General features: G+C 40.3%; 1 protein-coding gene across 3 annotated transcripts in view; it reads right to left on the minus strand.

Annotated features, from left to right (window-relative positions):
* Positions 1-189: 189 nt before the first annotated feature.
* The window catches only part of znf710a (zinc finger protein 710a), a 28,518-nt gene continuing 3,649 nt past the window's right edge, over positions 190-25,058 (minus strand). Inside the window, exons 1-5 of one of the 3 annotated variants that reach the window (XM_087798255.1) lie at positions 7,108-7,524; positions 3,171-4,580; positions 2,518-2,709; positions 2,249-2,423; positions 190-843 (exon numbers count right to left, since the gene is read on the minus strand). In XM_087798255.1, coding sequence (XP_087654381.1) covers positions 683-843; positions 2,249-2,423; positions 2,518-2,709; positions 3,171-4,580; positions 7,108-7,152 — 1,983 coding nt within the window. In that variant the 5' untranslated portion in view covers positions 7,153-7,524 and the 3' untranslated portion in view covers positions 190-682. Of the gene's footprint in view, positions 844-2,248; positions 2,424-2,517; positions 2,710-3,170; positions 4,581-7,101; positions 7,525-25,058 lie in introns of those variants that run through there. The other 2 variants (XM_087798253.1, XM_087798256.1) reach the window with 2 other exon arrangements.

A 25,058-nucleotide genomic window follows, 5' to 3' on the forward strand; every position in this document is an offset into this window, starting at 1 on the left:
TAACTGAAGTATTTTCATTATACAGGTTTTAGTTTAATCAATTATTAGTTAATATTTAATATTTTTTTCATGACTTATTTATGATCTGTCAGTAAATGAATCAATTTGTGATAAAGTGAAGCATTTATGCAGTAAATAAATACAAAAAAATAACCTTGTAAAATACATTAACAAATCTAAACACCTGTGTAAACTTCAGCCTCAAGTTCTCAACGCTTTATTTCCTTAAGCATCTTCAGACATTCAAACATTTACATTCAAAGAACCAGTGATCAGTAAAAGGCGTTCGAACTCGATCGTGAAACCTGGCGCGTCTGGAACATTCTGTACAGTAAAATACAGGATATGGCGAAATCACGGGGGGGTTCCAGGGGGTCACAGTATAAAAAACAATATTGAACATTTTCTAAATAACCTTTGGCAAGTTGAGATTCCTCCTTTTTCGGACCCTTGGCGATCGGAACCCAAGCGGCCTCGTGGGATTGTCTCAGTGACTTAAGTGCAGTTCATAAATGTGCTTTTTCTTCTCAGTAGTGTTTTTTGTAACGAGGATATTCCAAATGGTGTCGCGGCCTGAGCCGCTCCAGTGTACGTGAGTGTGCGTTTTCGAGCTGGGATTTAAACCCCAAACCCTGTTTTTTTTTTCTCATTAGATCCTAGAAGGGGGCTTCGATGTCGTGACCTATGCGGTGCTGCATCGTCCGGCCCCCTTCCCGTATGTGCTGTAATATTCCATAGGAGATATTTTGTCGGGCGTGTTGGTGTTGTTGGCCCGGTTCTCTCGCTCGCTGAAGTCGAAGCTCTCCTCGTAGTCCTCGGGGGCTTCGGGGTCTTGGGGCGGCTCTGATGGAGGGAAACAAAAGACACAAGTGTGAGTCGTACCCCCCAAAAAAATAACAGCTGATCCCCCCCCGCACTGGCCAGACGAGTGTCAGTCGCCTCAGTATCAGTCTGAGCTGACAGAGTCTATTTTTACTGACACCCGTGGAGATAAGTGGAGTCTAAGTAGGGGGCGCTGTTGTTCACTCAATCAACTTGATCCTGCAGTTTTAAATAGATGTGAAGCTGAGGTCGTTTTGTATCTCATGATGATGAAGTTCTCTCTTAAATAACAACGGAAACACGGACACCAAAGGAGACAAAAGCACGAGGAGTTCATTCACAATATGACACGTAAACTCGTTGACACATAAAACTCCAAAAAAAAAAACACACAAAAAACCCCACAGATATTCGGAAGAACAAAGCAAAAACAACGACGAAGGAGGAAATGCAAACCGAAAGAACACTTGAATAACAGCAACGCTAAAGGAAACATACAAGAAAAACAAATGACACAAACATTTCTCAAACTGAAAACCAACAAAAAAAAACACCACCGGATAGATAAGAAAAGTGTTGGAAACACCAAAACTAAATAACACACGAGAAGCAAAACAGCAAAAAAAGACAAAAAAGAAAACCACACACACACAATGACATAAAGCGAACTAATTACAACAAAACGAAAAGGAAATCAAACAAAAAATTTAACTTGGAACTTCACCTTTAACTTGGAAACACCAAAATGACGCACTCGTGAGAGAAAAACATAACACAAACGAAAATAACACCGAAAGAGGAAATGCAAACCGAAGAACAAAGGGCAAACGCCAAAATGAAAGGAAACAAATGACACAAACACATTTCAAACCGAAAATCACAATAAAACCTACACTTAAGCAAAGTTAGGTGTTGGAAACACCAAAACTAAAAAACACACGCTGGAAGAAAAACAGAAAAAAAACACACACACAACGACATAAACCAAACAACAAACCGTAAAGGAAATCAAACAATAAATGAACGCCTTTAACGTTGAAACACCAAAATGACTCACTTGTGAGAGAAAAGCGCAAAGAAAAACAACACAAAGATCAGACAAGAAGAGAGAGAAAACACAAGCTTCTAAACAACACAAAAACTAAAGAAATGAAAAAGAAAACAAAAGTACACATACCAAACACCAAAGCTCAAATAAACCCACATTAACACAGTAGGGTAACATGGACAAAAAACACAAACGAAAAATATGAGAGAAAAAAAACACTCAAAGCACATCCAAAATAAATAATTAAAGCAGTTGTGACGACAGGAAAGAGAAAGATCGCTGAAGATAACAAATGAAAAAACTTGTTTGCTTCAAATGTTGTTTGGTAGTTTGTCGTTGTGTTTAGGGTTCATTCATTGATTCTTCTGCAGGACTCACCTTGTCCCTCTATCGTGGCGTCCATGATGCCGTGCTTGACCTTCATGTGTCGGCTGAGGTTCCCCTTCAGGTTGAACTTGCTGGAGCAGTAAGGACACTTGAAGGGTTTGCTGCCGGCGTGCAGGTGCATGTGGCCCAGCAGGTTGTACATTCGGTTGAAGGACTTCCCGCACACCTGAGGAGGACACGCACACGTCACACACACACCAAATACAAAAAAACAACCTCTCAATCGACCCCCTTCTCTGGATCCGATCGCCCCCACCCACCTTGCATTTGAAGGGCTTGACGGGCAGGTGGACAATCATGTGCGTCTTCAGCGTCTGCTTCTGGACGAAGGTCTTGAAGCAGACGTGGCACTGGAAGGGTCGGACGCTGGCGTGGATCAGCATGTGTCGCTTCAGGTTGGCCGAGAGCGTGAACTCCCGGGCGCAGACGTCGCACTTGAACTCCTTCATGCCCTGACGTTTCAAAGTAAAGAAGAAACAGTTTGGAACATTAGCTGGAAAAGTGAGAAGGAAAGACTTCAAGATCAAAGTGGGAATAATAGAACCGGTCCAGAAAAGGGCCGAGACGGTGCAGGTTTTGGATCCAACCATTCAGGCACATATAGTTGAACCAATCAGGCGTCTGGATACAGTAATCAATTGATTGTCAAGTCAGGTGTTGCTTGTTTAAGCCGACACCTGATTAGTTAACACCGTGTGCTTGACTGGTTGGAACAAAATCCTGCACCGTCTCGGCCCTTTTTCTGGATCAGTTTGACGCCCCTGCCCTAAACAAAGACGCTGTAACTCACAACACATTTTAAAAAAAAGTGTCGAGGGGGGTGAGAAGGTTGAGTCATAATCCTTGTGAAGAGGATGTTGACAAAGCAGCCGCTACATTAATCCAGACTTCCAGGACGACGAGGAGGTTTTACCTTGTGAGTCAGCGCGTGCTGCCGCAGGTGGTGGATCTGGACGAACTCCATGCCGCACTCAGGGCAGACGTACGGCCGCACGTTCTGGTGCTTCATCAGGTGGTTCTGCAGCTGACTCCGGTAGGCGAAGGACTTGTTGCACTCGGTGCACTGGTAGGATGTGGGTCCCTGGTGGGAGGCCAGGTGGCGCTTGAGGTGGGCGTAGGTGGGGAGCTCCATGCCGCACTGGGTGCAGACGTGGCACTGGCCGTTCTCGTGCTTGTTCTCGTGGGTCCGGAGCTCGCTGGGGTAGGCGAAGCCGCGGCCGCAGAAGCGGCAGCTGTACGGCTTCACGTCCGTGTGCTGCAGCATGTGCCTCTTCAGGTGGCTGGTCTGCGTGAAGGCCTTCTCGCACACCGTGCACTTGTGGGGCCGCGTCCCCTGGTGGGTCAGCAGGTGGGTCTGCAGGTGGCTGGGCTGCTTGAACAGCTTGCCGCAGTGGACGCACTCGTGCGGCTTGATCCCGCTGTGGCCCAGGATGTGGGTCACCAGGTTGTACTTGGACGTGTACGACTTCTCGCACATGCGGCACTTCCACCGCTTGAGCCCCTCGCCCACGTCCACGCAGTACGACTCGTCGATCTGCACGTTGATGTCCAGGCGGTCGATCTGCATCCGCCGGGCCAGGCCCTCGGGGTCGGACCACAGCGGGGCCTGGTGGTTCTCCTCGTACTCCGCCTGCATGGACATGTCGGCCGGCTCGTAGTTGGCCTCCTGCGACTCGTAGAACCGGTTCCCTAAAGGACTTCCGTTATCTCCGGTGGTCTTGAGGTTCAGGGCCTCCTCTTCCTGCACCGCCACGACTTCCTTCACCTCCTTTTCCCTGCTTTCCTGTCGACCTGAGGGCGGCCTCTGAAGGCACGAAGAACAGTTTCCGCAGGAGTGCTCCTCTTTGAGAGGTGCTTTCGGGGCAGGATCCCCCTCTTTGCCAGGACTGCGCCTCTCTTGCACGTGGGCGCAGGAAGCCTCCACGTCCAGCCGTTCCCCTTTGACCAGCGGCTGCTTGTGCGGACGCGACGTCAACTCGCCGCCGTTTCTCGGCCGCTTCGTCCTCGCCCGCCGCCTCGCGTCGCTGCAGTGCGGCTGCGCGTTGCCCGTGGGCTCGGGCAGGTAGTCCCCGTTGGCGCCGATCAGCTGATCGGCGTATTCGTACTCCGTGGCGTCCGAGTGGTTCTGGGCGCCCTCCTTGGACTCCCCCGTGTAGAATCCGTTGGGAGCGATGGTGGCGCCGAAGATCTCATTTTGGGATATGAGGCCGAGGACGGCGGCCTGGGCCAGAGACAGAACCACCACCGGCTCCGTCTGCGTTCCCACGTCCACGGGCCCGTCGGTCACCTTCGGGTAAGTCCGCACCAGACACCCACTCTCCTCCTGCAGGGACGTCAAAGTGTCAGATCAACAAAAAAAAACGTTCAAATCATACAATTGGTACATGTCGAAGTTTTAGCCAGACATTTTATTTCATTTGTTCAGGCTTTTCCTCAATTTTCTGGAACTCCTGCGTTATTCTCTGTGTTATCTTGACCTTTAAGTATATATTTCATTTAATATTATTTTGATTGTTTAAGCGCTTTGTGACCCTGGTCTGGAAAAGCGCTCTATAAATAAATATTACTTACTTACTTATTTACATTTAAAGAAGAACTAGTTTCTTCTCCTTTTCTGGTCATTGCAAAACATTTCCTCACAGCATTTCCTCCTTTTTTAGCCGCTTAAACTATACAACAAATGTTTATTTTCAAGCGGGTTGAAAGCAGAAGACTGACTAAGACACTTTTGAAAATTAAATGAGTATTATGTTTATCTTGTTTTGTATTTTACAACATGGATTGAAGCAACAAAGAAAAATATATCTTACTGAACTTAGACAACTGTTCAGCTAAAGTTCCTATGTTGACTGACATGACGTTACACAACCAACAGAGCAAATGTAGTCGTCGAGTTCAAGCAGTCGCTATACATTTCTATATTTAAACAAGAAACCGTTAATATATAAATAAACTTAAGTATTTGTTTTCTACTAAAAGTGAGGCTAAAATTAAACTAAAATTAAACTACAAAACGCAACAAAATCACAGACATAACTAGAAGGCACAGAGACAAATAAAACCTCCCAAAAAAAGTATCTAATTTCACATTACTTTGAATAAAAAACAAAGAGTACAATTCAAGTGATGAAGAAACATTTATGGTTAAATAACTGTATTGGCTAACGGCTAAAGTTTCCGGAACAGAAACTTCAGTCGGAAAAAATGAGGTGTGTCAACCACGTGGTAGTCCGGTCACTTCCGATTGTCAAAGCTGCCAACGCTTGTACCTGCCATGGCCCGGATCTAGGGGGCGTCAAAGGTTGGTAGTCGTAAAAGAAAACCCTCGTCTTTCCATCAAACTGTTGAATCCAGTCTATACATCTGTCACATTTTCCAGCCCTCAAATATGTATTTTCCAGATCCGCCCCTGGCACCTACCAACTCTAATAAGTATGGTTGAGTGACTATGGTTGTCTGTATTTAGTAACCGGCCAAGTGAGCAGCAGCAGTGAGGGGCCATACGAGTGAAGGACAATATTTTTGATATGTTCACCTTCTATTTGGGCTGCAGCTCTGAAATGAGAGTTTCATTCCTCAGGAGCGTTTCGATGAAGCGATCAGATAAGTCAGATGATGTGTGTTAGCGCGCCGGCTTCCTTCCTTGACGGGGCCACGGAATAATAACCGCCCGCAACAAGGAGGATGCCGGGGCCACGACCAGGAAGTCCGCTTCCGTCGACTGTCCTGGACACTTCCTGTGGGGTCTGAAGCTTCACGCACTTGGACGCGACCAAAAGTCTCCACCACACATCACTACAGGGTTGTTGTCGGAAGCGCCTCGGCTCCAGAGCCCACCATCGCTCATGGAGACCATCCCAACGAGACCCGTTCACAGACTTGTAGGAATGTCACAGAATCGCATATGGATGTGGAAGAGTTAAAAACTTCTGGATCGAATGAAGAATGAAGCAGCTGAGCTGAAGAGAAACTCTCGCCAGACTTTTTCTTTTCAGACTCTTTAAAAGCACAAGCTGCTTCCTCTGCGGATACAATGGTGGAGGGGAGGAAGAAAAAAAATGTAGGAAGAAAAGAAGAAAATGTAAAGGTGTGTGTGGGTGAGGGGAGTCGACCTGGATGCCCTGATAACCACGTCATTTATAATTACTGCTTTTAAAGTAGTCAGACAGAGAGGCAGACTGTGTTTGTGAGAAAAGAAAAGGAAAGAGGGTGTGTATTTGAAAGCATGTGTGTGTGTGTGTGTGAGTGAGTGAATGAGAGAAAGAAGAGGGAGGGAGGTAAGGAAAGAGCGGCAGGCGGGGGAGGGAGGGTGGGAGACGAAGAGAGAAATGAGATGGAGGGGCTGAAAGATAAAGAAAGAGGGGAGGAGGAGAAGAAGGGGAGGGAAGGAGAGATTGAGTGAGCACAGAGAAGAGAGAAAGGAAAGGGAGATGGGAGGCGGAGGAGGGCGAGCGGCTGGGGGGGGGGTGAGTGGAGGAGGGAGGGAGGGAGGGCTGGAGAGAGACAGAAAGACGGAGTGAGTGAGAAAGAAGGGAAGAGATACAGAAAGAAAAGGCACGGGCAAATGAAAGGCTGACAAAATGAAAGAGGAGGAAGACAGATGACAAGGGAGGAAGGGTGGCGACGGCGAGCGTCCCGACTTTTAAAGTTACAAAACACCGACTCGACAAACTCAACAACAACAACACTGCGACACTTTCGCAAAGTAAACTGAGACGCACAACTTTGATTACCAACAAAGTGCTAAACTACTCGCCCTTACACCCCTCTACCCCACGCCCCCATACCTGCCTCCCCCCCCACCCCCCCAGCACCCGTAAAGCATTGGCATGTGGAGGTCACACACTCACCACATTGCTCCTGGAGTGATGTTTGAGGTGTTTCAGGGATCTCATCCTTCAGGAGAAATGAGTGGAGTAAAAAAATCCACCTCCTATTTATATCTATGGGCGAGTGGGGCGGTCCCACGGCTCATCCTCCTCCTACTGTTGCTGTTATCAGAACTGACTGTGGCTGCCCCCCCCACCACCACCACCACCGACTCCCCATCACCCCCCCTCACAGACACACACACACACACACACACAACACACACATCACCCCATTTCTTTCTCTTCCTCCCACCCTCTCCTTCCCATCTCACTTCTTTCTTTCCTCTTTTCTCTTACTCACACACACACACACACTCTCACACACACACACATCTTATCTCCTTCCTCACTACACACAATCCAGCGTGGCCCTTCAACACACATTTCTCTTGAAGGTGCACACACAGACGAGCTCTATCTTTCCCACCATCGCGTCGTACTTTGCATTTCCTTCTTTAAAAAAAAAAAAAAAAAGGGTGTGTTCTTGTGCTTTATTAAAAAACGTAGTTCCTCTTTGTGTCATGTGACATGATACATACACACACACATAAACACACACACACACACACACACACACACACACACACACACACACACACACACACACACACACACACACACACACACACACACACACACACACACACACACACACACACACACACACACACACACACACACACACACACACACACACGCACACACACACACAAAGGTGGAGCTTCAGTTGTCATTATACCAGAGATGATTTAAGGAAATGACCTTATGATCAGAAAACTTAATTTGGTTTTTCTTTCTTCTTGAAGCCAGATAGGGTTGTCTAGCTAATGGCTACATTAAATATCATCATTTTATTATATGTTATTAGACTGTGTACTTCCTGTCTTAAGGATCTTTAAGATAAGGGACAGAGATTATGGATTTTACAATTGACAATATGAGTAAAATTTAGATTCGGACAAAGATAATTAAGATGAATTGAGCCTCAAATAATGAAAAGACAAAATCAAATTCAGACTCACGTGTCCTTTCAGGTAAAAGTAAATACATTATGTTTGGCCTCCATTATGAACTAATAAAAAGATTTTCTCTCCCATGCCTTTAACTTGAAATAAAAACAACATAAATAAGTCGTCATTAAACTCTAAAGATGTGAAGCTAAACTCACTCATGTAGAAGCTTAACTCTAAACTAAGGAGGAGTAATAATCCTGATCTATCGGACAGTTAGCATCCTTTAGAACCAGATCCTCCAATAAATAAGGCATTTGTTAATGGGCTCAACTAGCAAAAGTGAGTGAATAACAAAACAAGATGATCAATTGAAAAAAAAAAGGACAACAAATGATCCTACTTTTGTTTCACAGTATACCTGTCACACCATGAAGGCTGGTCTGTGAAAATAATGTCAACGTTAAAAATTGTGTAAAGTGTTGCGAACATAGTTCTTATCTTGTTACATATAATGAAAAAATAATCCAATAAATAAGTCAATTAAAAGTCTTAATATGGATAATTAAAACGATCAATTGCTGATTATCATAAATATTTTTTGTTAAGGTTTTTTGTTTTTTGCCTGCAGTTGATACAGAACTCTGCAGCGAGAATTCTGACCCGCTCTAGTAGAAGAACTCACATTTCTCCGATCATTAAAACTCTTCACTGGCTTCCAGTTTCTTTCAGGATCCATTTTAAAATTCTGGTTCTTACTTTCAGATCTATTCATGGTCAGACTCACAGTTTTACATCAGTGATCTGATCCAGCCTTACACCCCTGCTCGGGCTCTGAGGTCTGTGGATCAGAATCTACTGATGGTTCCTGAACACAGTTCAGGACCAGAGGAGAGAAATCCTTCCAGGCTGTTGCTCCTAAGCTTTGGAACGATCTTCCTCTCCCTCTGTGTTTGATGATCTACTGACTCCTTCGAGAAACATCTTAAGACACTTTCATTTGTACAGGCTTTTACTTGATTCTCTGAGACTCTTGTGCTTGTCTCTGTGTTGTCTTGACCTTTAAAGTATATATTGTATTGGTATTTTTTGATGGTTTAAGTGCTTTGTGACCCTGGTCTGGAAAAGCACTCTACAAATATCGCTTACTTACTTTCATGCTATTGCAAGTGTATAATGTACACGAAACAAAAGTGTGTATGATTGGAAGTGTACAACTGTGACTATCGCTGAAAATGTCTCAATACATACAATTTAACTAAGACTGATGGAGAATATCAAATGGAAACAGATCAACAAAAAGTATAAAAAAGGAAGAGGCAATTATTAAAACCCATAAATGAGAAATAACAGGCAAGAGTTCGACAAACATTAAACGAAGGTGAAAAGTACATGAACACTGAACTTCTTCCCTGATAATGAATATAACTAATGACGAGTGGAAGGGCTCCAGTCATTTGCTCAAGGTTATTAGTGGCAGGAAATTAATGGAGAACGAACACAAAGTGAAGAGAAAAATGTCACCAGAGATGGCGGACGTCTTGTTTTTTCTTTGCGCTAATGCAGTGTTTTGGACGAAAACCCCTCAAATCAGATCCAAGTTTCTGACGTGTCATTCATCAGACAAGATTGATGGCCCAGAGCTTCTGAATCAAAGCTAAGTCCTGGGTTTAAATTGAAAGTGGTAGCGGACTGTTCTAAAGTAATAATAAGCCAAACGCATTTTAGAATATTGGTGGTAATGAGCCCCAGTACTGTACCTGAGTAGGATGCATAACTCCTGATAGCTCCTGATGGTTAAGCTAGTGCATTGCAACCTCCTGCCATTAGTTGAGGGATTTCAAAAGGGTGAAATAATAGTCGAAAACCAACATTTCGGTAATAATCAACTGTGTCAATGGGAACTGTTCGACCCAAAGGAATACCATCGGTTTGTTACATACTTTTGAAATACCTTAATATATATATTATTATGGGTGATGAAGTAATAAGTAAGTAAGTAAGTAAGTAATTTGTATTTATATAGCGCTTTGCCAGAACAGGGTCACAAAGCACTTAAACAATAAAAACAATATTCAATAAAGCATATACTTTAAAGGTCAAGATAACAGACACTGATCACATTTTTGACTCTTCAATAATTACCAAAGGAGGCAAAAAGAAAGGAAACGCAAAATAAAACATGATAAAACATATTTTTTGGAGAGGCCTTTGGTGATCGCATGGACCACCTTGGTGACCCCCTGGTCTAGAATATATGACTCTCAGTAAGCATTGAAAAGCATCGTATAAGGACGAGCCATTCTGGACTCACAACAGGTTGGTGTAGAACAAACTTGATTTTCTGCAAAATTCTAAAAGATTCTAATTGTACCACTTCATTTCACGCCCAAGTCTCTGGAGTCCCATTACCGTAAAATACTATACAACACAATTCAAGTGGAAGCAATAAGAAAGCACCTGAATATAATGAAAAAAACTCAAGTAATAGTAAAAAGTGGAGTAAAGAAAGCAACATTTTCTTTGAAACCAAGTGGCAGCATCTCCAAGAAATGCCTAGGATGTGGTCTTTGCCAATGAGCCCCTCTGAGATATCATCTGTTGTTTTTGTCTTTTGTTCAAAACTGTCACGCCAAATTCCAAACTCAAACCATGCAACAGGTAATGTGCATCCATTTCCCTACAGCACAGTCCACTGGGAATAGTCATAAGTCATAAAAACCATTTAGTATGGAAAACGCGTTTAGATTGTTTTTACGAAATACTGCCGACTGCTGGTGACTGGGATGTCGGCTACTATCTAAAAGGAAACCCCTTTTCGATCTCGTCCATTTGGTCAGCAAACAACCCCAACGTTTTGGAGTGATGGCAGTGACAGGATGTTACCAACACTTTCATCTACGCCAGCTTATAGTCAATTTTATAATCCAATTTGATTCTGTACAATAAGTGTCTCAGCGGTTTGTAAACCACTGGTTTATCTTTTAATACATTTTTGATGTTGTGCAGATTGAAAACAACAGCTTATCCCAGGTGCCTGACGCTCTCAGAATCTTCCCAGCACATTAGTATTTCTATGTTTACCTTAATGTTTAAACATGAAAATATCACTGGACCTTAGACAGACCTTGGACTAGATCGACTAGATCGATGCAAAAAAAAAAAAAAACTGCTCTTATGTTTGATTAAAGTAAGTAAGTTACAGTTATTTGAGCAGTTATTTTCCAGACCAGGGTCACAAAGCGCTTAAACAATCAAAACAAGACCCAATAAAATATATGCTTAAAAGGTCAAGACAACATAGAGACAAACACAGTCTGACCATGAATAGATCTGAAAGTAAGAACCAGAATTTTAAAGTTGATCCTGAAAGAAACTGGCAGCCAGTAAAGAGTTTTAAGGATCGGGGCAAATGTGAGTTCTTCTACTAGAGATGGTCAGAATTCTTGCTAAGTTCCGGTAATGTATATCAGTGGTACCATTTTGGTGAGAGCAAGACATGAATTTTACAAATGCTATATAAATGACAGCTAGTGGAAAGATTGAATCAGAAAAAACTACATTCCTTTTTTTTCAATTGAAAATGTGTCATTATTGAACAGACATCAAACAATAAGATGAAAATCCTGAAGCAATCGATATAACTTAATGGTCAGTAAAACTAAAATACACAATGAAAACACAATTTGAAAAGGTACATTTTCATTATTTTCACTCATGTTTTTATTTGACAAACTTTTTAAAGTTGTATTTTATAGTGAAATTGAGTAGAACATTTCTATAAATAATCTATTATGTTAGAGACATGGGACCCAATGGGAAAATATATCACAAATGTAATCATTTTTTATAGGTGTCACTCATTTTTACCAAATCAAAACAGACAAGACCACATATTTCAAGACTTGATGCATCGATTTATTTCAGAACGACTGACACTTTCCCTGATTTTTAAATTATATTTAAAATTATTTCATACAAAGTAGTACAGGGTGGTTAATTCTAGAAAGACTACGAACAAATGTGTTATCAACTAGCTAATCCAGCAAGTTTAGTATTCAGTGTACAATTCCCTACACTTACAATTGATAATTAACTTTCAGTTTCTCTGACAGGGTGGTAATATTTTTGGCTTAATTGACCCTAGTAAAAAAAAAGAATCTGATCGCCTTCAGGAATTTGCCTGCTGGAGACCTTGGGCCCCGTGGTGGTTTGAGTTATCGGATGTCTGTGATGTCATAAACAGTGTCTTTGTAATAGCTAAAACATCGACGTGTTACAGGGTGGTACCATCAGAAATCATACTTCAATTTTCCCAAATCATTTAAAAAAAAAGTATAATGATAAAATAGTCAAACGAACAAAGTTAGTGTTAAAAGCTGAGAACCTTTCATTTATATTCTAGGTGCAAATTTTATATGTAAATTCCCAGACGTTGAAAAATTGACCCAACTTTTAACAAAAATAACATAATAAAAAGTTCATATTTACATAAACCTTGACATAGAAACAGATATTTTTGCGATTCACAATGGAATTCAGGCAGATTTCTGAGAGCTCATGAAATGGACGGATCACTGAAGTCACCCTGGAATGACCTCCAAACAAAGTAAAATCAAAATACTTCCATCAAAAAAACATGACCTTTTTTCATTTAAAACTTTTCCCACTCCGACACAAAGTTAAGAAAAGGAAAAGAAAATGAAGGTATAGTAAATTAATTAGCTGAGACACTCCAGTTCAGAGTGCTGCGAATAAAAAAAGCGTCAAGAGAAAAGGGAAGGAGAAAGAAAAAAGCAGTTAGAAGGGAGGGAGGAAGACAGGGGAGGTGGAGGAAGAATAAGAAAGAAAGAAGCAGGAGGGGAGGAGTGAAGCTGAGTGGAGGAAGAGAGGAAGGAGCTGGTGGGGGTGGAAAGAACAGAATACAGCAAAAGAAGGGAAAGAAGAGATGGGTGTGGGTGAGTAGTGTGTGGGGAGGGGGGGAGAAGCATAAGAAAGAGGGATAGAGGAGGGGATGAGTGGAGATAGTGTTGAAAGAAAAGGGGGAGGTGGTGGAGGATGAAATGAAAGAGGAAAAAGAAAAGGGGATGGTGCCGAAACAACGAAAGAAGAGTCCATCAGCAAGAGAAAAGCGGGCGGGGGGGTGGTGGTGGTGGAGGGCAGCAGAAAGAAGGAGGGAGCGAGGAGATAGAGACTGAGTGAGGGAAAAGGAAAAAACAGCAAGAGAAGACATTAACTATTGAACTTCCACATTTCTTTCTGCGAAGGAGAAAACAGTGCGGCAGGAGAACCTGCAGGCAGCGAGTGAGCTTGAGAAGATGATCCCGATAATTCGACAGGTATTCTATTAGAACTTCACCTTTCTTCGGTGGGGTCGGGGGGGGGGGAGAAAAGGAGGGAGTGGGGGAATAAAAGTGAAGAAGCGAGGGGCGACAAACGGCGGCGGACACATGCCCGTCGCGCATAAACATTTCCTGCTAAATAACAGGAAAGGGCAAAACCTTGAAAACCTTGATCAATCATCAGCGGCTGGGAGTGCTGCGAGAATGAAAAAGATAGAGAGAGAGAGAAAAAAAGAAAGAAGGGTGGGGAGGGAGAGTGTTGGGGGGGTGAGAGATAGGGAATGAGAGTGCGAGGGAGGTGGCGTTGAGGAGGAGGGTGAGGGGAGGTTTGAGAAAGAGAAAGAGATTGAGTGAGGGGGAGAGATAGCAGGAAGTCGAGGGAGAGGATAGGAAAGAAAATAGAAGGAGAGCAGGGGGAAGAAACAAAGAGATAAGAGGCTGAAAGACAAAGAAACCACATGGAGGAAACAACAAGGGACACGTACATAAAACAACACAGAACTAGCCTATGGGGAAAAAGAAAAAAAAAGAAAAGACATTGACAACAAAAGTTTTTGGTGGAGAAACACACTGGCTCCTTTCCAGGCCGGAATCTTCATAATAGCAAAAAAAAACCTGCTCGCTTGTCCGTTCACTTTGAAAAAAAAAAAAAACAAGAGGAGGAGGCTGGGATGGATAATAGGCGTAAAATTTAATTCACTCCCTTCCAACAGGTTTCCAATGAGCACACGAGGCGAGAGGGGGAAGCATCGCCCGCCTCTCAAGTGCACCAGCACTCAGCTGGGATTTCAAATGTGTGTTTGTGCACGTTCGTCTGATGTCTGAGATCAGGGGAAGCAAACACACTTTCGGTTTCCGACCCCCCCCTCGAAAGCACCTCCTTCCTCCTCCGACGTGTCCACGCCGTGGTTCTATAGCGAGGCGCCGCCGTCCACGTCCTCGCACCGTTGATCTAACCGAGGTGTGTGGCGGGATCGAGGGGTCGAAGGTACAACGTTTCACACGTGGAAGGATGGTTTGAGGAAAGTGAGATGAAGATGGGATATGATTCGTCAGGCCCGAGTGCGTTTGTTGTGAAATCGAAAGGGTCGCTCAAGAAGTCTTTTATGTTAAGTTCTTAAAAATCATGTCATAATGTATTTAAAAAAAACCCCCTCAAAATTCTTAACGGAATAGTCTTGATTATCGATTTGTAAAATGAGTCACTTTTACAAGACAATATCAATGATTTAGACATTTATACAAGTCCAACATAGACTTACTAAAGTTTAGGTCATTTTATTTAAAAGATCTCATTGATACTGTAAAATTGTAATTGTAAAAAAAAAAGATCATCATGCTATCTCGTTGATGCAAAACTCTCGCAGCGAGAATTCTGACTCGCTCTAGTAGAAGAACTCACATTTGCCCCGATCCTTAAATCTCTTCACTGGCTGCCAGTATTTTCCCATTGGGTCCCATGTCTCTAACATAATAGATTATTTATAGAAATGTTCTACTCAATGTCACTATAAAATACAACTTTAAAAAGTTTGTCAAATAAAAACATGAGTGAAAATAATGAAAATGTACCTTTTCAAATTGTGTTTTCATTGTGTATTTTAGTTTTACTGACCATTAAGTTATATCGATACCTTCAGGATTTTCGTCTTATTGTTTGATGTCTGTTCAATAATGACACATTTTCAAAGAAAAAAAAGGAATGTAGCTTTTTCTGATTCAATCTTTCCACTAGCTGTCATTTATATACCATTTGTAAATCTTTACCTTTTCGTGTCTTGCTCTCACCAATCTGGTACCACTGATATACATTAACAGAACTCTGCAGCAAGAAGTCTGACCAGCTCCAGTAGAAGAACTCTCATTTCTCCGATCCTTAAAACTCTTCACTGGCTGACAGCTTCTTTCAGGATCAACTTTAAAAATTCTGGTTCTTACTTTCAGATCTATTCATGGTCAGACTCCTCCTTACATCAGAGACAGCTGTGTTTGTCTTATCTGTCTTGACCTTTTAAAGTATATATTTTAACTGTGTATTGTTTTTTATTGTAATAGCGCTTTGTGACCATGGTCTAGAAAGATCTTTACAAATGACAATTACTTACTTACTGTAACGCTCACACGTCATTACAATGACGTAGACACAGTTGTTTAGGATTAAAGACAGCAGATAAAATCACTCAAAACTTATGTCCAACTCACGTCAAGTTATTTTTGTGTGGTTGATTCATGTTTAAGGATTAAGGAACAAACACGGATAATGAAGATAGATGGAGCCGCCGAAGAAAGAAAAAGACAATAATATGAACATACTTCCTGCTATATTTTGGTGAATATACATTTCGTTTTTTTGGACACAACCTCAAGATTTTGGCCCCAAGTGCACACCAGGCATTGAAGAAAGAAAGAATTGTTTAACTGAAAAAAAAATCTGCAGGTTGTAGTTATTAACCACCATGTAACCTTGATTTAAAATTGATAAATTATCTAATCTCCAATACAATAACACATTTTATCATTTCTAGTATCAAATTTAATTTAATATTTTCAAATAATTATGCATCAAGTCTCTTCTGCTACGAGGCGGCAAAGATGAATGATCTTCTCTCTGTTAAGTGGCTCCTGGTCACGATAAAAAGGATAATAATAGTCTGGATTTATTAGGTGAAATCTCTGCAGGTGTATCTCGCATAATGTGAACGTCTTAAAACTGCCTTCGTCTTGAAACGTTTCTGCACGGATGTCGACGATTCTTTCCTTCCTTTTTACTCGTCGTTACATGTTATTTGGCGCTCGCTTTTACTCCGGAGTGACTCGGGGAAAAGCTGCACTAAAAGCATCGCGGGCGAGCAACAGGTTGTTGTTGTGTTTCGCTCATGAGGTTTTTTTTTGGACTGGAGCTGAGAAACGACTTGGAGAAAACGTCCTGGACATGGACACACCGGACCGATCGAGAGGATCGAGGACGAACACAAGGACGTATCAGATAGATGGATAGATAAGAGGAGCACAAACTTCAAACTCAACTTTATGGCTTTAGTAACACGTTGCTCACCACCAGACGAGAACAAACAATCTTGATTCATTGCAAAGGGTCTGTTTTTGTTTTTTATAAGAACCACAAATAAATATCTCTGTGACATTTAGCTCTCAAGCCTTGTGAGGTTTCGGAAATATTCCAAATCATGTAGTTTCCTGCTGTGGTGGTTAAACATTTCCGAAAAGAATCAACCCTATGATGACCATTCGGAGAAGATCAAATACAGAATGAAAAAAAGTGTAAATAATGAATTTCAGGCCATTAGTTTGAACAAAGTGGTCATATGATTAAAAAGATCTCACTGAGAAAAATTAAGAATGTCCCGTCTTAATGTCATAGTCACTACCACAACGTCACGTTGGTACTACCACAAAAAGTTTCATTTACTTAAAATATTGGTGTACGTATTGAGTTCCCTGAAACCATTCCTGTAATCTGGACCTCATAGTACTTGTTTGTCGAGCCGTTGATCGTATCATCTGTCGTCGTTTAAAAATGCTCTCCAATGACACCTTCAGGAGAAACACTTATTTGCGCCCCCCCCCACACGAAAACCCTCTCTGGTCTAATCATCGTAATATCTTCTCGCACATATGTAGCTTTTATTTTAGCACCGGAAAAGGTTGTGAGGCGTGAAGAAATAACACAAAGAAATCCCAGATGTTTTAAGTAGATATACATTGAATAATTTATTTCATAGGTGGTCTGGTGCATTAAATAACTGCTCGACCTTTTCAACATCACCTTATGGAAGACATGTCCAAAGAACAGCCCTGGGGCGTTTGCAGCACCTCTAGCGGATTTTGTATGTAGCCCATGGTCTCAGTCATAATTCAACCGGAGAATGTCAAATATACATTTAAAAATAAATATGTATAAGTAAAACTATTTACTGTCAAATGAAAACACCACAAAGTAATTAATACGTACGGTAAGTGTTGATGCTAGTTGCTAAATACTGAAAACATTTTGTTTGGGGAAAAAGTTATCTGTTCTGTTTTGAAGTAGATATAGAACATTAATAGTTTGATTACTTTTGGTACGATGTAGAATGCACGATGTACGAAGCCGTTTCCATTTCTAAGTCGATAAAGTATCAATAGAATAGATGTCCAAAGCAATTGATTAAAGAGCAGAGTGCCATCTAGTGGGCTATTAAAGTAAGTATAACACTTTATGAAGCTTCAGCAACCCGTCACTAATGCTGAGTCTCAAATCGCATACTTAGTTAGTATGCATCAGGATAGCGTACATACTAACTAGTACACAAATTCTCAACAGATATGTCTCAAATCAAACGCTCTAACCGGAAATGACGTAACAGCTTCTTCTTCTACTACTATTAACAATGATTTCAAACAGCTGTTGGAACACTATCAACACCTGCTGGCAGCACGTTTTGTTTGGATCAAGAAATATAAGAAACAAAATATTGGCGAGATATTTACGCTGGTATCAGCACCGAAGACACCTGTAAGTATATGCATATACTGTATATATATATATATATATATATATGACGTAACTGTGGCAGCCGTTTAGGTTAGAAAGTGTTCATCGATCCATACTCAGTTTTGTTGGCGTTTTAGTACACCAATTTAGTGTGCATGGCGCACTACATTTTGCAAGAATTGAGAAGCACTTATGCATTAAAAATACCAAGTTTTAACACGCAACTATGTGATCTGAGACACAGATTGTGTAAATGTCTTTGGGAATCTTGCTCGTTTTTATTTAATTTTTAGTCAAACATTTACTAATTCACTACTTTTGTCACATTTGCCATAATGTGTACATGTTCTCATGAAACATTCAATGGTAGTACATTCGGATATACTTTCCACATTTTCAATATATTACAGTTAGAAGTTCTTACTTATTTTTAATAAGAAATACAATACTTGTGATGTGTTGATGAGGCATGTGAAACAGCTGGTGAGGTATCATGATACAGCCTTTAAATTGCACTTCATTTGAAAAGGATGCCACGTTTTATTAAATGAGTAGATCAGAGCAAGAGATCATGAAGCAGAGAGTGCCAACTAGTGGTCTTTTCAAAATGAAGACACTGTATGATGATACTTCATCGGCTGTTTCATGAAGCCTCATCGACACATCACTACTAAACATCTGAAGACATGAACTATTCACACTGTATAAATGGAATTATGTGTCTTCAAATGTTACACTGAGAAAAAAAGACATTAGTATGATTCATATATCAAATGTTCAATGTTTATAAAGCAAACTCACCAACTTAACTCACTAAATTCACTTTTAGTTCTGTCTGCTAATCCAGACCTGGGAAAAATGTGTCAGGCATGAGGTCACAATACTAACTATATACCCTAACTATAAAACTGACCCTCTTTAAATGTTTCCCATGGCTATCCTACCATTTTATTACTCACAAGCTTTACATGTAAACTTGTTAAAGATATTAGTGATTTTGTCTCTGTTATTTTTAATGTAAATTTTTTGAACTTTCAGAAAATAAAGATATTTTCTATGACATTTAAAAAAGGAATTTGAAATGAGATATTACAAAACTTATTTTATGGCATAAAGTGTTTGATGTACTTAAATGTATTTCTTTTTTTTAGAACCCTTAAATAATAATACATATTCATATTTAATAATCTAAAATCAGATTAACACTAAAGCTTATTTAAGAATTTCCTTGAATCTATTTTTTTTGTTCTTTTTTTCCCCACTGACGGCCCCGTATAACGGCCACAGTATATAAAGTGGCCCCTGAGGAAGCTTAATTGCCCACCCCTCTGCTAAACTTATGTCTGGTCAAGTTGAAATGGTCAAAATTGAGATGGATAAATAATAGCTTTTCATTTTTGTGGACTTTTTATTTTCTCTAAAAAGAAAGAAAAGTCCACATCCATTACTGCATAACTGCATCATCAAGATGAAAACATTATTTTAAAATACAAAATCAAGATAAATAACTTTTCTTAAACGTGGACAGTAAAGCTGTCACTGGACGTGCAACACCCTGCTGTCTACTTAAAATTGAATTTTAAAAAAAGATACAATTTTACCACAAAATATCAGATGATCTAACCAGAATGTCATCATCGTCGTCATATTCTTCCAGTGAAGGACTTTTTTTTCTTTTAAATGTTTTTCTCTGTAAAAAAGTTTTCCAAGAATCTAGTTTGAACAGAATGAATTGCGTAATTCCTTTGCACTAAAGTTTCATTAACATTGTAAAGCGGATCGTTATCGCCTCCAAATAGTCTGGTATCAGCTGATTCTTGAGGTTAGCATGCTACGTGGCTAGCTCTGTTTTGACTTTTAAAATGAACCGAAAGAACATCAGATTTAAAGCATGATTTTAATTTATCATTTAACAAAGATTATTTCGTTTGTTCCTATAAATGTATATATTATAACATTTCTAAACATAAATTATGAACATAAAATGTAACATCCTTGATTTTCTGGAACTCCTGTGTTGTTCTCAGTATTATCTTGACCTTTAAAGTATATACTTTATTGAATATTGTTTTGATTGTTTAAGTGCTTTGTGACCGTGGTCTGGAAAAGCGCTATATAAATACAAACTACTTACTTACATCAATATATATAACCAATGATAAATAGTAGAAATAGTTTTTTACGTAATATTATTCTTCACTTATATTTTATCCATGGCCACCAGTCGCAACCATTTACTTTAATCCACGAAACCTAAAAAATGAATAGACCAAAGGATGAAAAGAAAAGAAAAATCCATCCTGAATGATAAAAAAATACAAAAAACACTTCCTGTTTTCAGTAGAAAGGCTACTAAATGGAAAGACAGGATATTAGGAATAAATAGCTCTGCTTGGAGACAACATTGAAGAAAAAAGGAGTGGGGAGAGCTGGGAAGGAAGAAAAAAAAAAAGAAGTCTGAATATAAAGGAGAATAGACAGAGTTGAGGGAGGAGAGGAGAAGAGCATTCAGCAAGGAGGATATAAAAGGAACAGAGAGGGGGGCGAGGGAGTGAGACAGAGAGCTATGGAACGAATAAGAGTGAAAGAGAAGGGAGAAAGCGAGAGAGAGAGAGAGAGAGTGAGGGAGAGAGAGACAGAGAAAAAGAGAGGGGGGCATGAAAGAGAGAGAGAGGAGAGAGAGATCAAGAGAAAGAGGGAGGGGGAGTGAGTGAGAGAAACAGAGACAGAGGACGAAAGAGAAAAGACAGAGAGGAGAGGAGAGGGGGAAGGGAGAAAGAGGGATAGCCACCAGAGACTCAAAAACCACAGAATGAAAAAAATAAATAAATCTCTCCGTGTCTGTAACTCTATATGGATGTATAAATATGAATTCTAATATATGTTGCATTTATTCCAGGGGAAGAGAAGGAGCAACAGTTCGTTCAATAAGTCGGTAAACACACACCGACAACTCATATCTGCAGTGGAGCTCAGGTCCCAAAGATCATGGAGGTTTGGTCCAGGAGTCGCCGCTAATAGTTAATTGGCCTGAGATTGAGTCAAGGTGAGGCCCCCACAATGAGCCCCGGAAGCCCATTAACACTCGTGCGGGGGTCTCTCTGGAGTGCCTCGTGTGGCGGTCCGAGGCGACTGCATCCCAGGCCTGCTTGTCCCTCTGTGGCCTCCTCCTCCTCCTCCGTGTCACTCCCTCCACCTCTCCACCAACAGATTTCACTCGGAATTACTTTTCTTACGTCCAAGTTTCATTCTTTTAAATCAAACCCCCTTTGTCTACCTCTTCTTTTGTACCTTCATGCTGTTTCCATGGTTACCTCTCTCTCCGCTCCCGTACACTATCTATCTCTTCCTCCGTTCGCCTCTCTGTCTCTCTCACTCTGTTCTTATCTTTCTCATTTTGCTTTCATCTCTGCCTCCCTTCCTCCTGCTTTATCCCACACCCTCCTCACTCCAGCTTTTATCTCTCTTCACTTTCATCTGTCTTTCACCTTTCTCTCCCCTTCAAGCCTGCCATTCCATCATGCCGCTTCTTCTTTTTTTTTTTTTTTTGCCGGTTCTTACTTATAGAGAGAGAGAGAGAAAGTTTTATCTCCTTCCCTGTCAATTCTGCATTTTTAATCATCTCACCAATTTATCCAGCCCACTCTCGGCGTCTGGCATTAAATTGTCTTGAGCAGCACAGGAGTGTGAGGGAGAGAAACCATAGGTGCGTCAGAAGGCTTCCTTTTCCTTTTTCCTATCATAGAGACAGATTTCTGTCATGATATCTGAAGATTAACTGGCTGCTGAGGTTTTGTCTTTCATGGCTCAGGTAATGGATTTCTCCCCCCCCACCCTCCCCATAACATTCCTATATGTACCACAACCAATATATCTGCTGCTTCTCGTGCTCAAAACAAATTTGCAAACGGATGCTTTTGTTTATGATTGACTTATATCCTGCAGAGAGTGAAGCCGTTGAGCAGGTAGTTCCGTCAGTTCTTCCCCCCTAGAAATGAAGATGTTCTCGGGGAAAACGCTTCCCTTCACGCACCTCGGCTGGAACATAATCATATTCACAAACAGATTCGGTTGGTTTAGCGCGCCCGCACATCATGGGGTAACGGTGGCAGTGTAGGGACCCCCCCCCCACTCGCACCACTTATCCACAAACAGTGGACTCGGGCTGGGAAGTTCCACGACATGCCCACATCGATATCCAGCAGGAACGACCCATCGGAGACCCGGAGCGCCTCGGCCTTCCGATGGGTTCGTCATCCATCGGAGGTTGAAAGTGTGGGGGGTGATGGGGGGGGGAGTGTGCCTCCGAGTCGGGCGACAAACTCATTCCCAAAGACACTGCATGTGGTGTGGGAGGAAGTTTTGTTCTGCAGCTTTTGACTGAAACTCACCTCCCTCCCCTCTTCCTCTCCTCTCTTCCCCTTAAAGTACCACAACTATTCAGAAAAAGAGAATAAAGAAAACCTGAATAGAGGAAGGCAGGAAAAAAAAAAGCGAAAAAACGGGGTCCCTCGGCGAGAAAGAGAAGAAAAAACAATGAAAGGGAATGAAAAGCAGCAAAAAAAAAACAAGGAGAGAAAGAAGGACAGAGATAGGGAGGGGAGGCGGAAAAGATGCAGCACACAAAGGGAGAGTGAGAAAAACACACATCTCTTAAAAAAAAAACACCATTTTAAGCAAGAGAGGAATATTTTGAACAGGATTGAGGTGAAGACATCAATTTGTAATTAAAACTCAAGGTAGAAAAACTTCCTTAGCAAGACCGATTTATACACAAAGCTCCCTTAATGACTTTAAATGTAATATTTGAAGAATTTTAATTTAAGACTTTTTGTATTTTTTTATTTCCCATGTGAGCCGTCTCATCGTTGTTTGCATAATTATAATTATATTGTTGTTTCTTTTCCTTCTCAGCTTGCTCTCCGGTGTGCCGGTGTAATGATGTCATTTCTCAGCTGAGACTCAAATAAAGAAAATTAATCCAACAAAACTATTTAATCATTTTGAACATGATCATTAAGACTTTCAATAGACAGATTTTTAAAGAAAAAAACTATGCATTAATTAATATTATTTAAAAAATGAAAGATGTAAAATATATACCTTGAAAAAAGTCTGGATTATAATTCTGATTATTTTTTCACGGTTGATCTATTTAAATAAATATATGGAGTTTTTATTTAATTTCTCATCTTTTAAAAATGAGCATCTTTATTGGTCACAAAACCAACATTAATCTACTTATTTTGTAATTTTTTGGGGTAGTTTTGAGTATCATTTGCTTAAAATCAGCAACAACAATAGTGATATTGTAGCAGATGATTAATCATGTTAGGATTAAGATGCTTAAAAGGTATCTGAAGTAAAGAAATGGTTAAATAACTATTTTTTTTCAATTTATGTATTTCATGATAGCAAAGGCAGACCCTCCATTTAAATAGTGTCTCCTTGTCCATCAAGTCCACTGGGCCTGACCCTACTAACTTTGTCCTAAATCTTCTCAAGGATTAATACACTTCTTATCGTCATTCTCCTTTTAAATTCTTTTAAAAATGATGATGTACAAAGTTTCTGTAGGGTGACTAAAGTTTTTTTGTACATTTGTGTATTACTACTTCACTAGTAAGTTCATGTCATGAATGTCTTTTCAAAACACATCTAGATATTTGCATTTCATTTTTATTTTAATATATAAAAAAATTCAATCATATAATTTAGTTTTGCGATGTCCTGGCATAAGAGACTTAATATCTTTCAGTTTTGTCTTTAATATATCTAGTAAAACATGCAGAAAACTGTCCTTCAACTGAGAAAAATCTCTAATTTTAGGAAAATGTTGTCACAACATGATCTGGAGCTTGTAATCCATGTGTTTGTGTCTTCTCGTCTGGACTATTGCAACAGTTTCTTTTCATGTCTTAACAAGAAGGAACTGTCTCGCCTGCAGTTGATACAAAACTCTGCAGCGAGAATTCTGACCTGCTCTAGTAGAAGAACTCACATTTCTCCGATCCTTGAATCTCTTCACTGGCTGCCAGTTTCTTTCAGGATCAATTTTAAAATTCTGGTTCTTACTTTCAGATCTATTCATGGTAAGGCTCCGCCTTCCATCAGTGATCTTATCCAGCCTTACATCCCAGCTTGGACTCTGAGGTCTGTGGATCAGAATCTACTGTTCTAGCCTTGGAACAATCTTCCTCCTTTGTGTTTGATGATCTACTCCCTCAAGAAACATCTTAAGACATTCTTATTCGTGCAGGCTGTTCCTAGATTTTCTGAGACTCCTGTGTTTGTCTCGGTGTTATCTTGATCTTTTAAGTATACATTTTAACTGTGAAGTGTTTTAATTGTTTAAGCGCTTTGTGACCCTGGTCTAGAAAAGCACTCTACAAATATAAATTACTTACATACTTACTATATTAAGGCCTTTCAAGTGGTTCAGAAGCAACTGGACTTCCGAGAGGCTTTTCTTTTCCGATTTCAACTCAGCTGGGGACATATTTTCATTTTCTTCTTTTGGCTTAACATAATGTCAAAATCCAATTCTCAAACGTTGTTCTTTCTTTCTCACAATGAGCCCTTTGACCCCTGCACATGCTTTTTTTCTGTCCAAAGTAAATTTGTTTTTTCGTGGAAATAAAAATCATGAATATGAAACATCTCGCGACGGTCCAGTTTTTGTTTGGGTAGCTGGTTTAAAAAGCCTTCAAATCTACCTAACTACATCCCTTTTCCTATTTGGTATAATGTTTGACATGTATTCCATTCATAGACAGACCATGATGTATTTTTACATAAATTAATATAAAGACCTTCCAAACATTCTTAAGTTTAATCAATCAATCAATAAATTTAATTTGTTATAATTTGAAAACAAAATTTTTCATCCTAAAACCATCACAAGGTTGGAACATTGCAGCAGCAAGAGACTCATGAACTCCAAAATATATCAAAAAAAATATATAACTGCTGTAAAGTTGTAGTCACTTTTGATATATGTTATGATTTTTTGTTTTGTTTTTATATACATCTATATTTTATAGATTAATTATTTCCATAATCTTAATTTTTCAAGCATAAACATATGTATATATTTTAACATATACTTTTCTAAAATAAATCAAAAAATATATCTAACTGCTGAAA

This window comes from Callionymus lyra, chromosome 8, assembly GCF_982586985.1.
Source record: "Callionymus lyra chromosome 8, fCalLyr1.hap1.1, whole genome shotgun sequence".
Classification (NCBI taxonomy): Eukaryota; Metazoa; Chordata; class Actinopteri; order Syngnathiformes; family Callionymidae; genus Callionymus; species Callionymus lyra.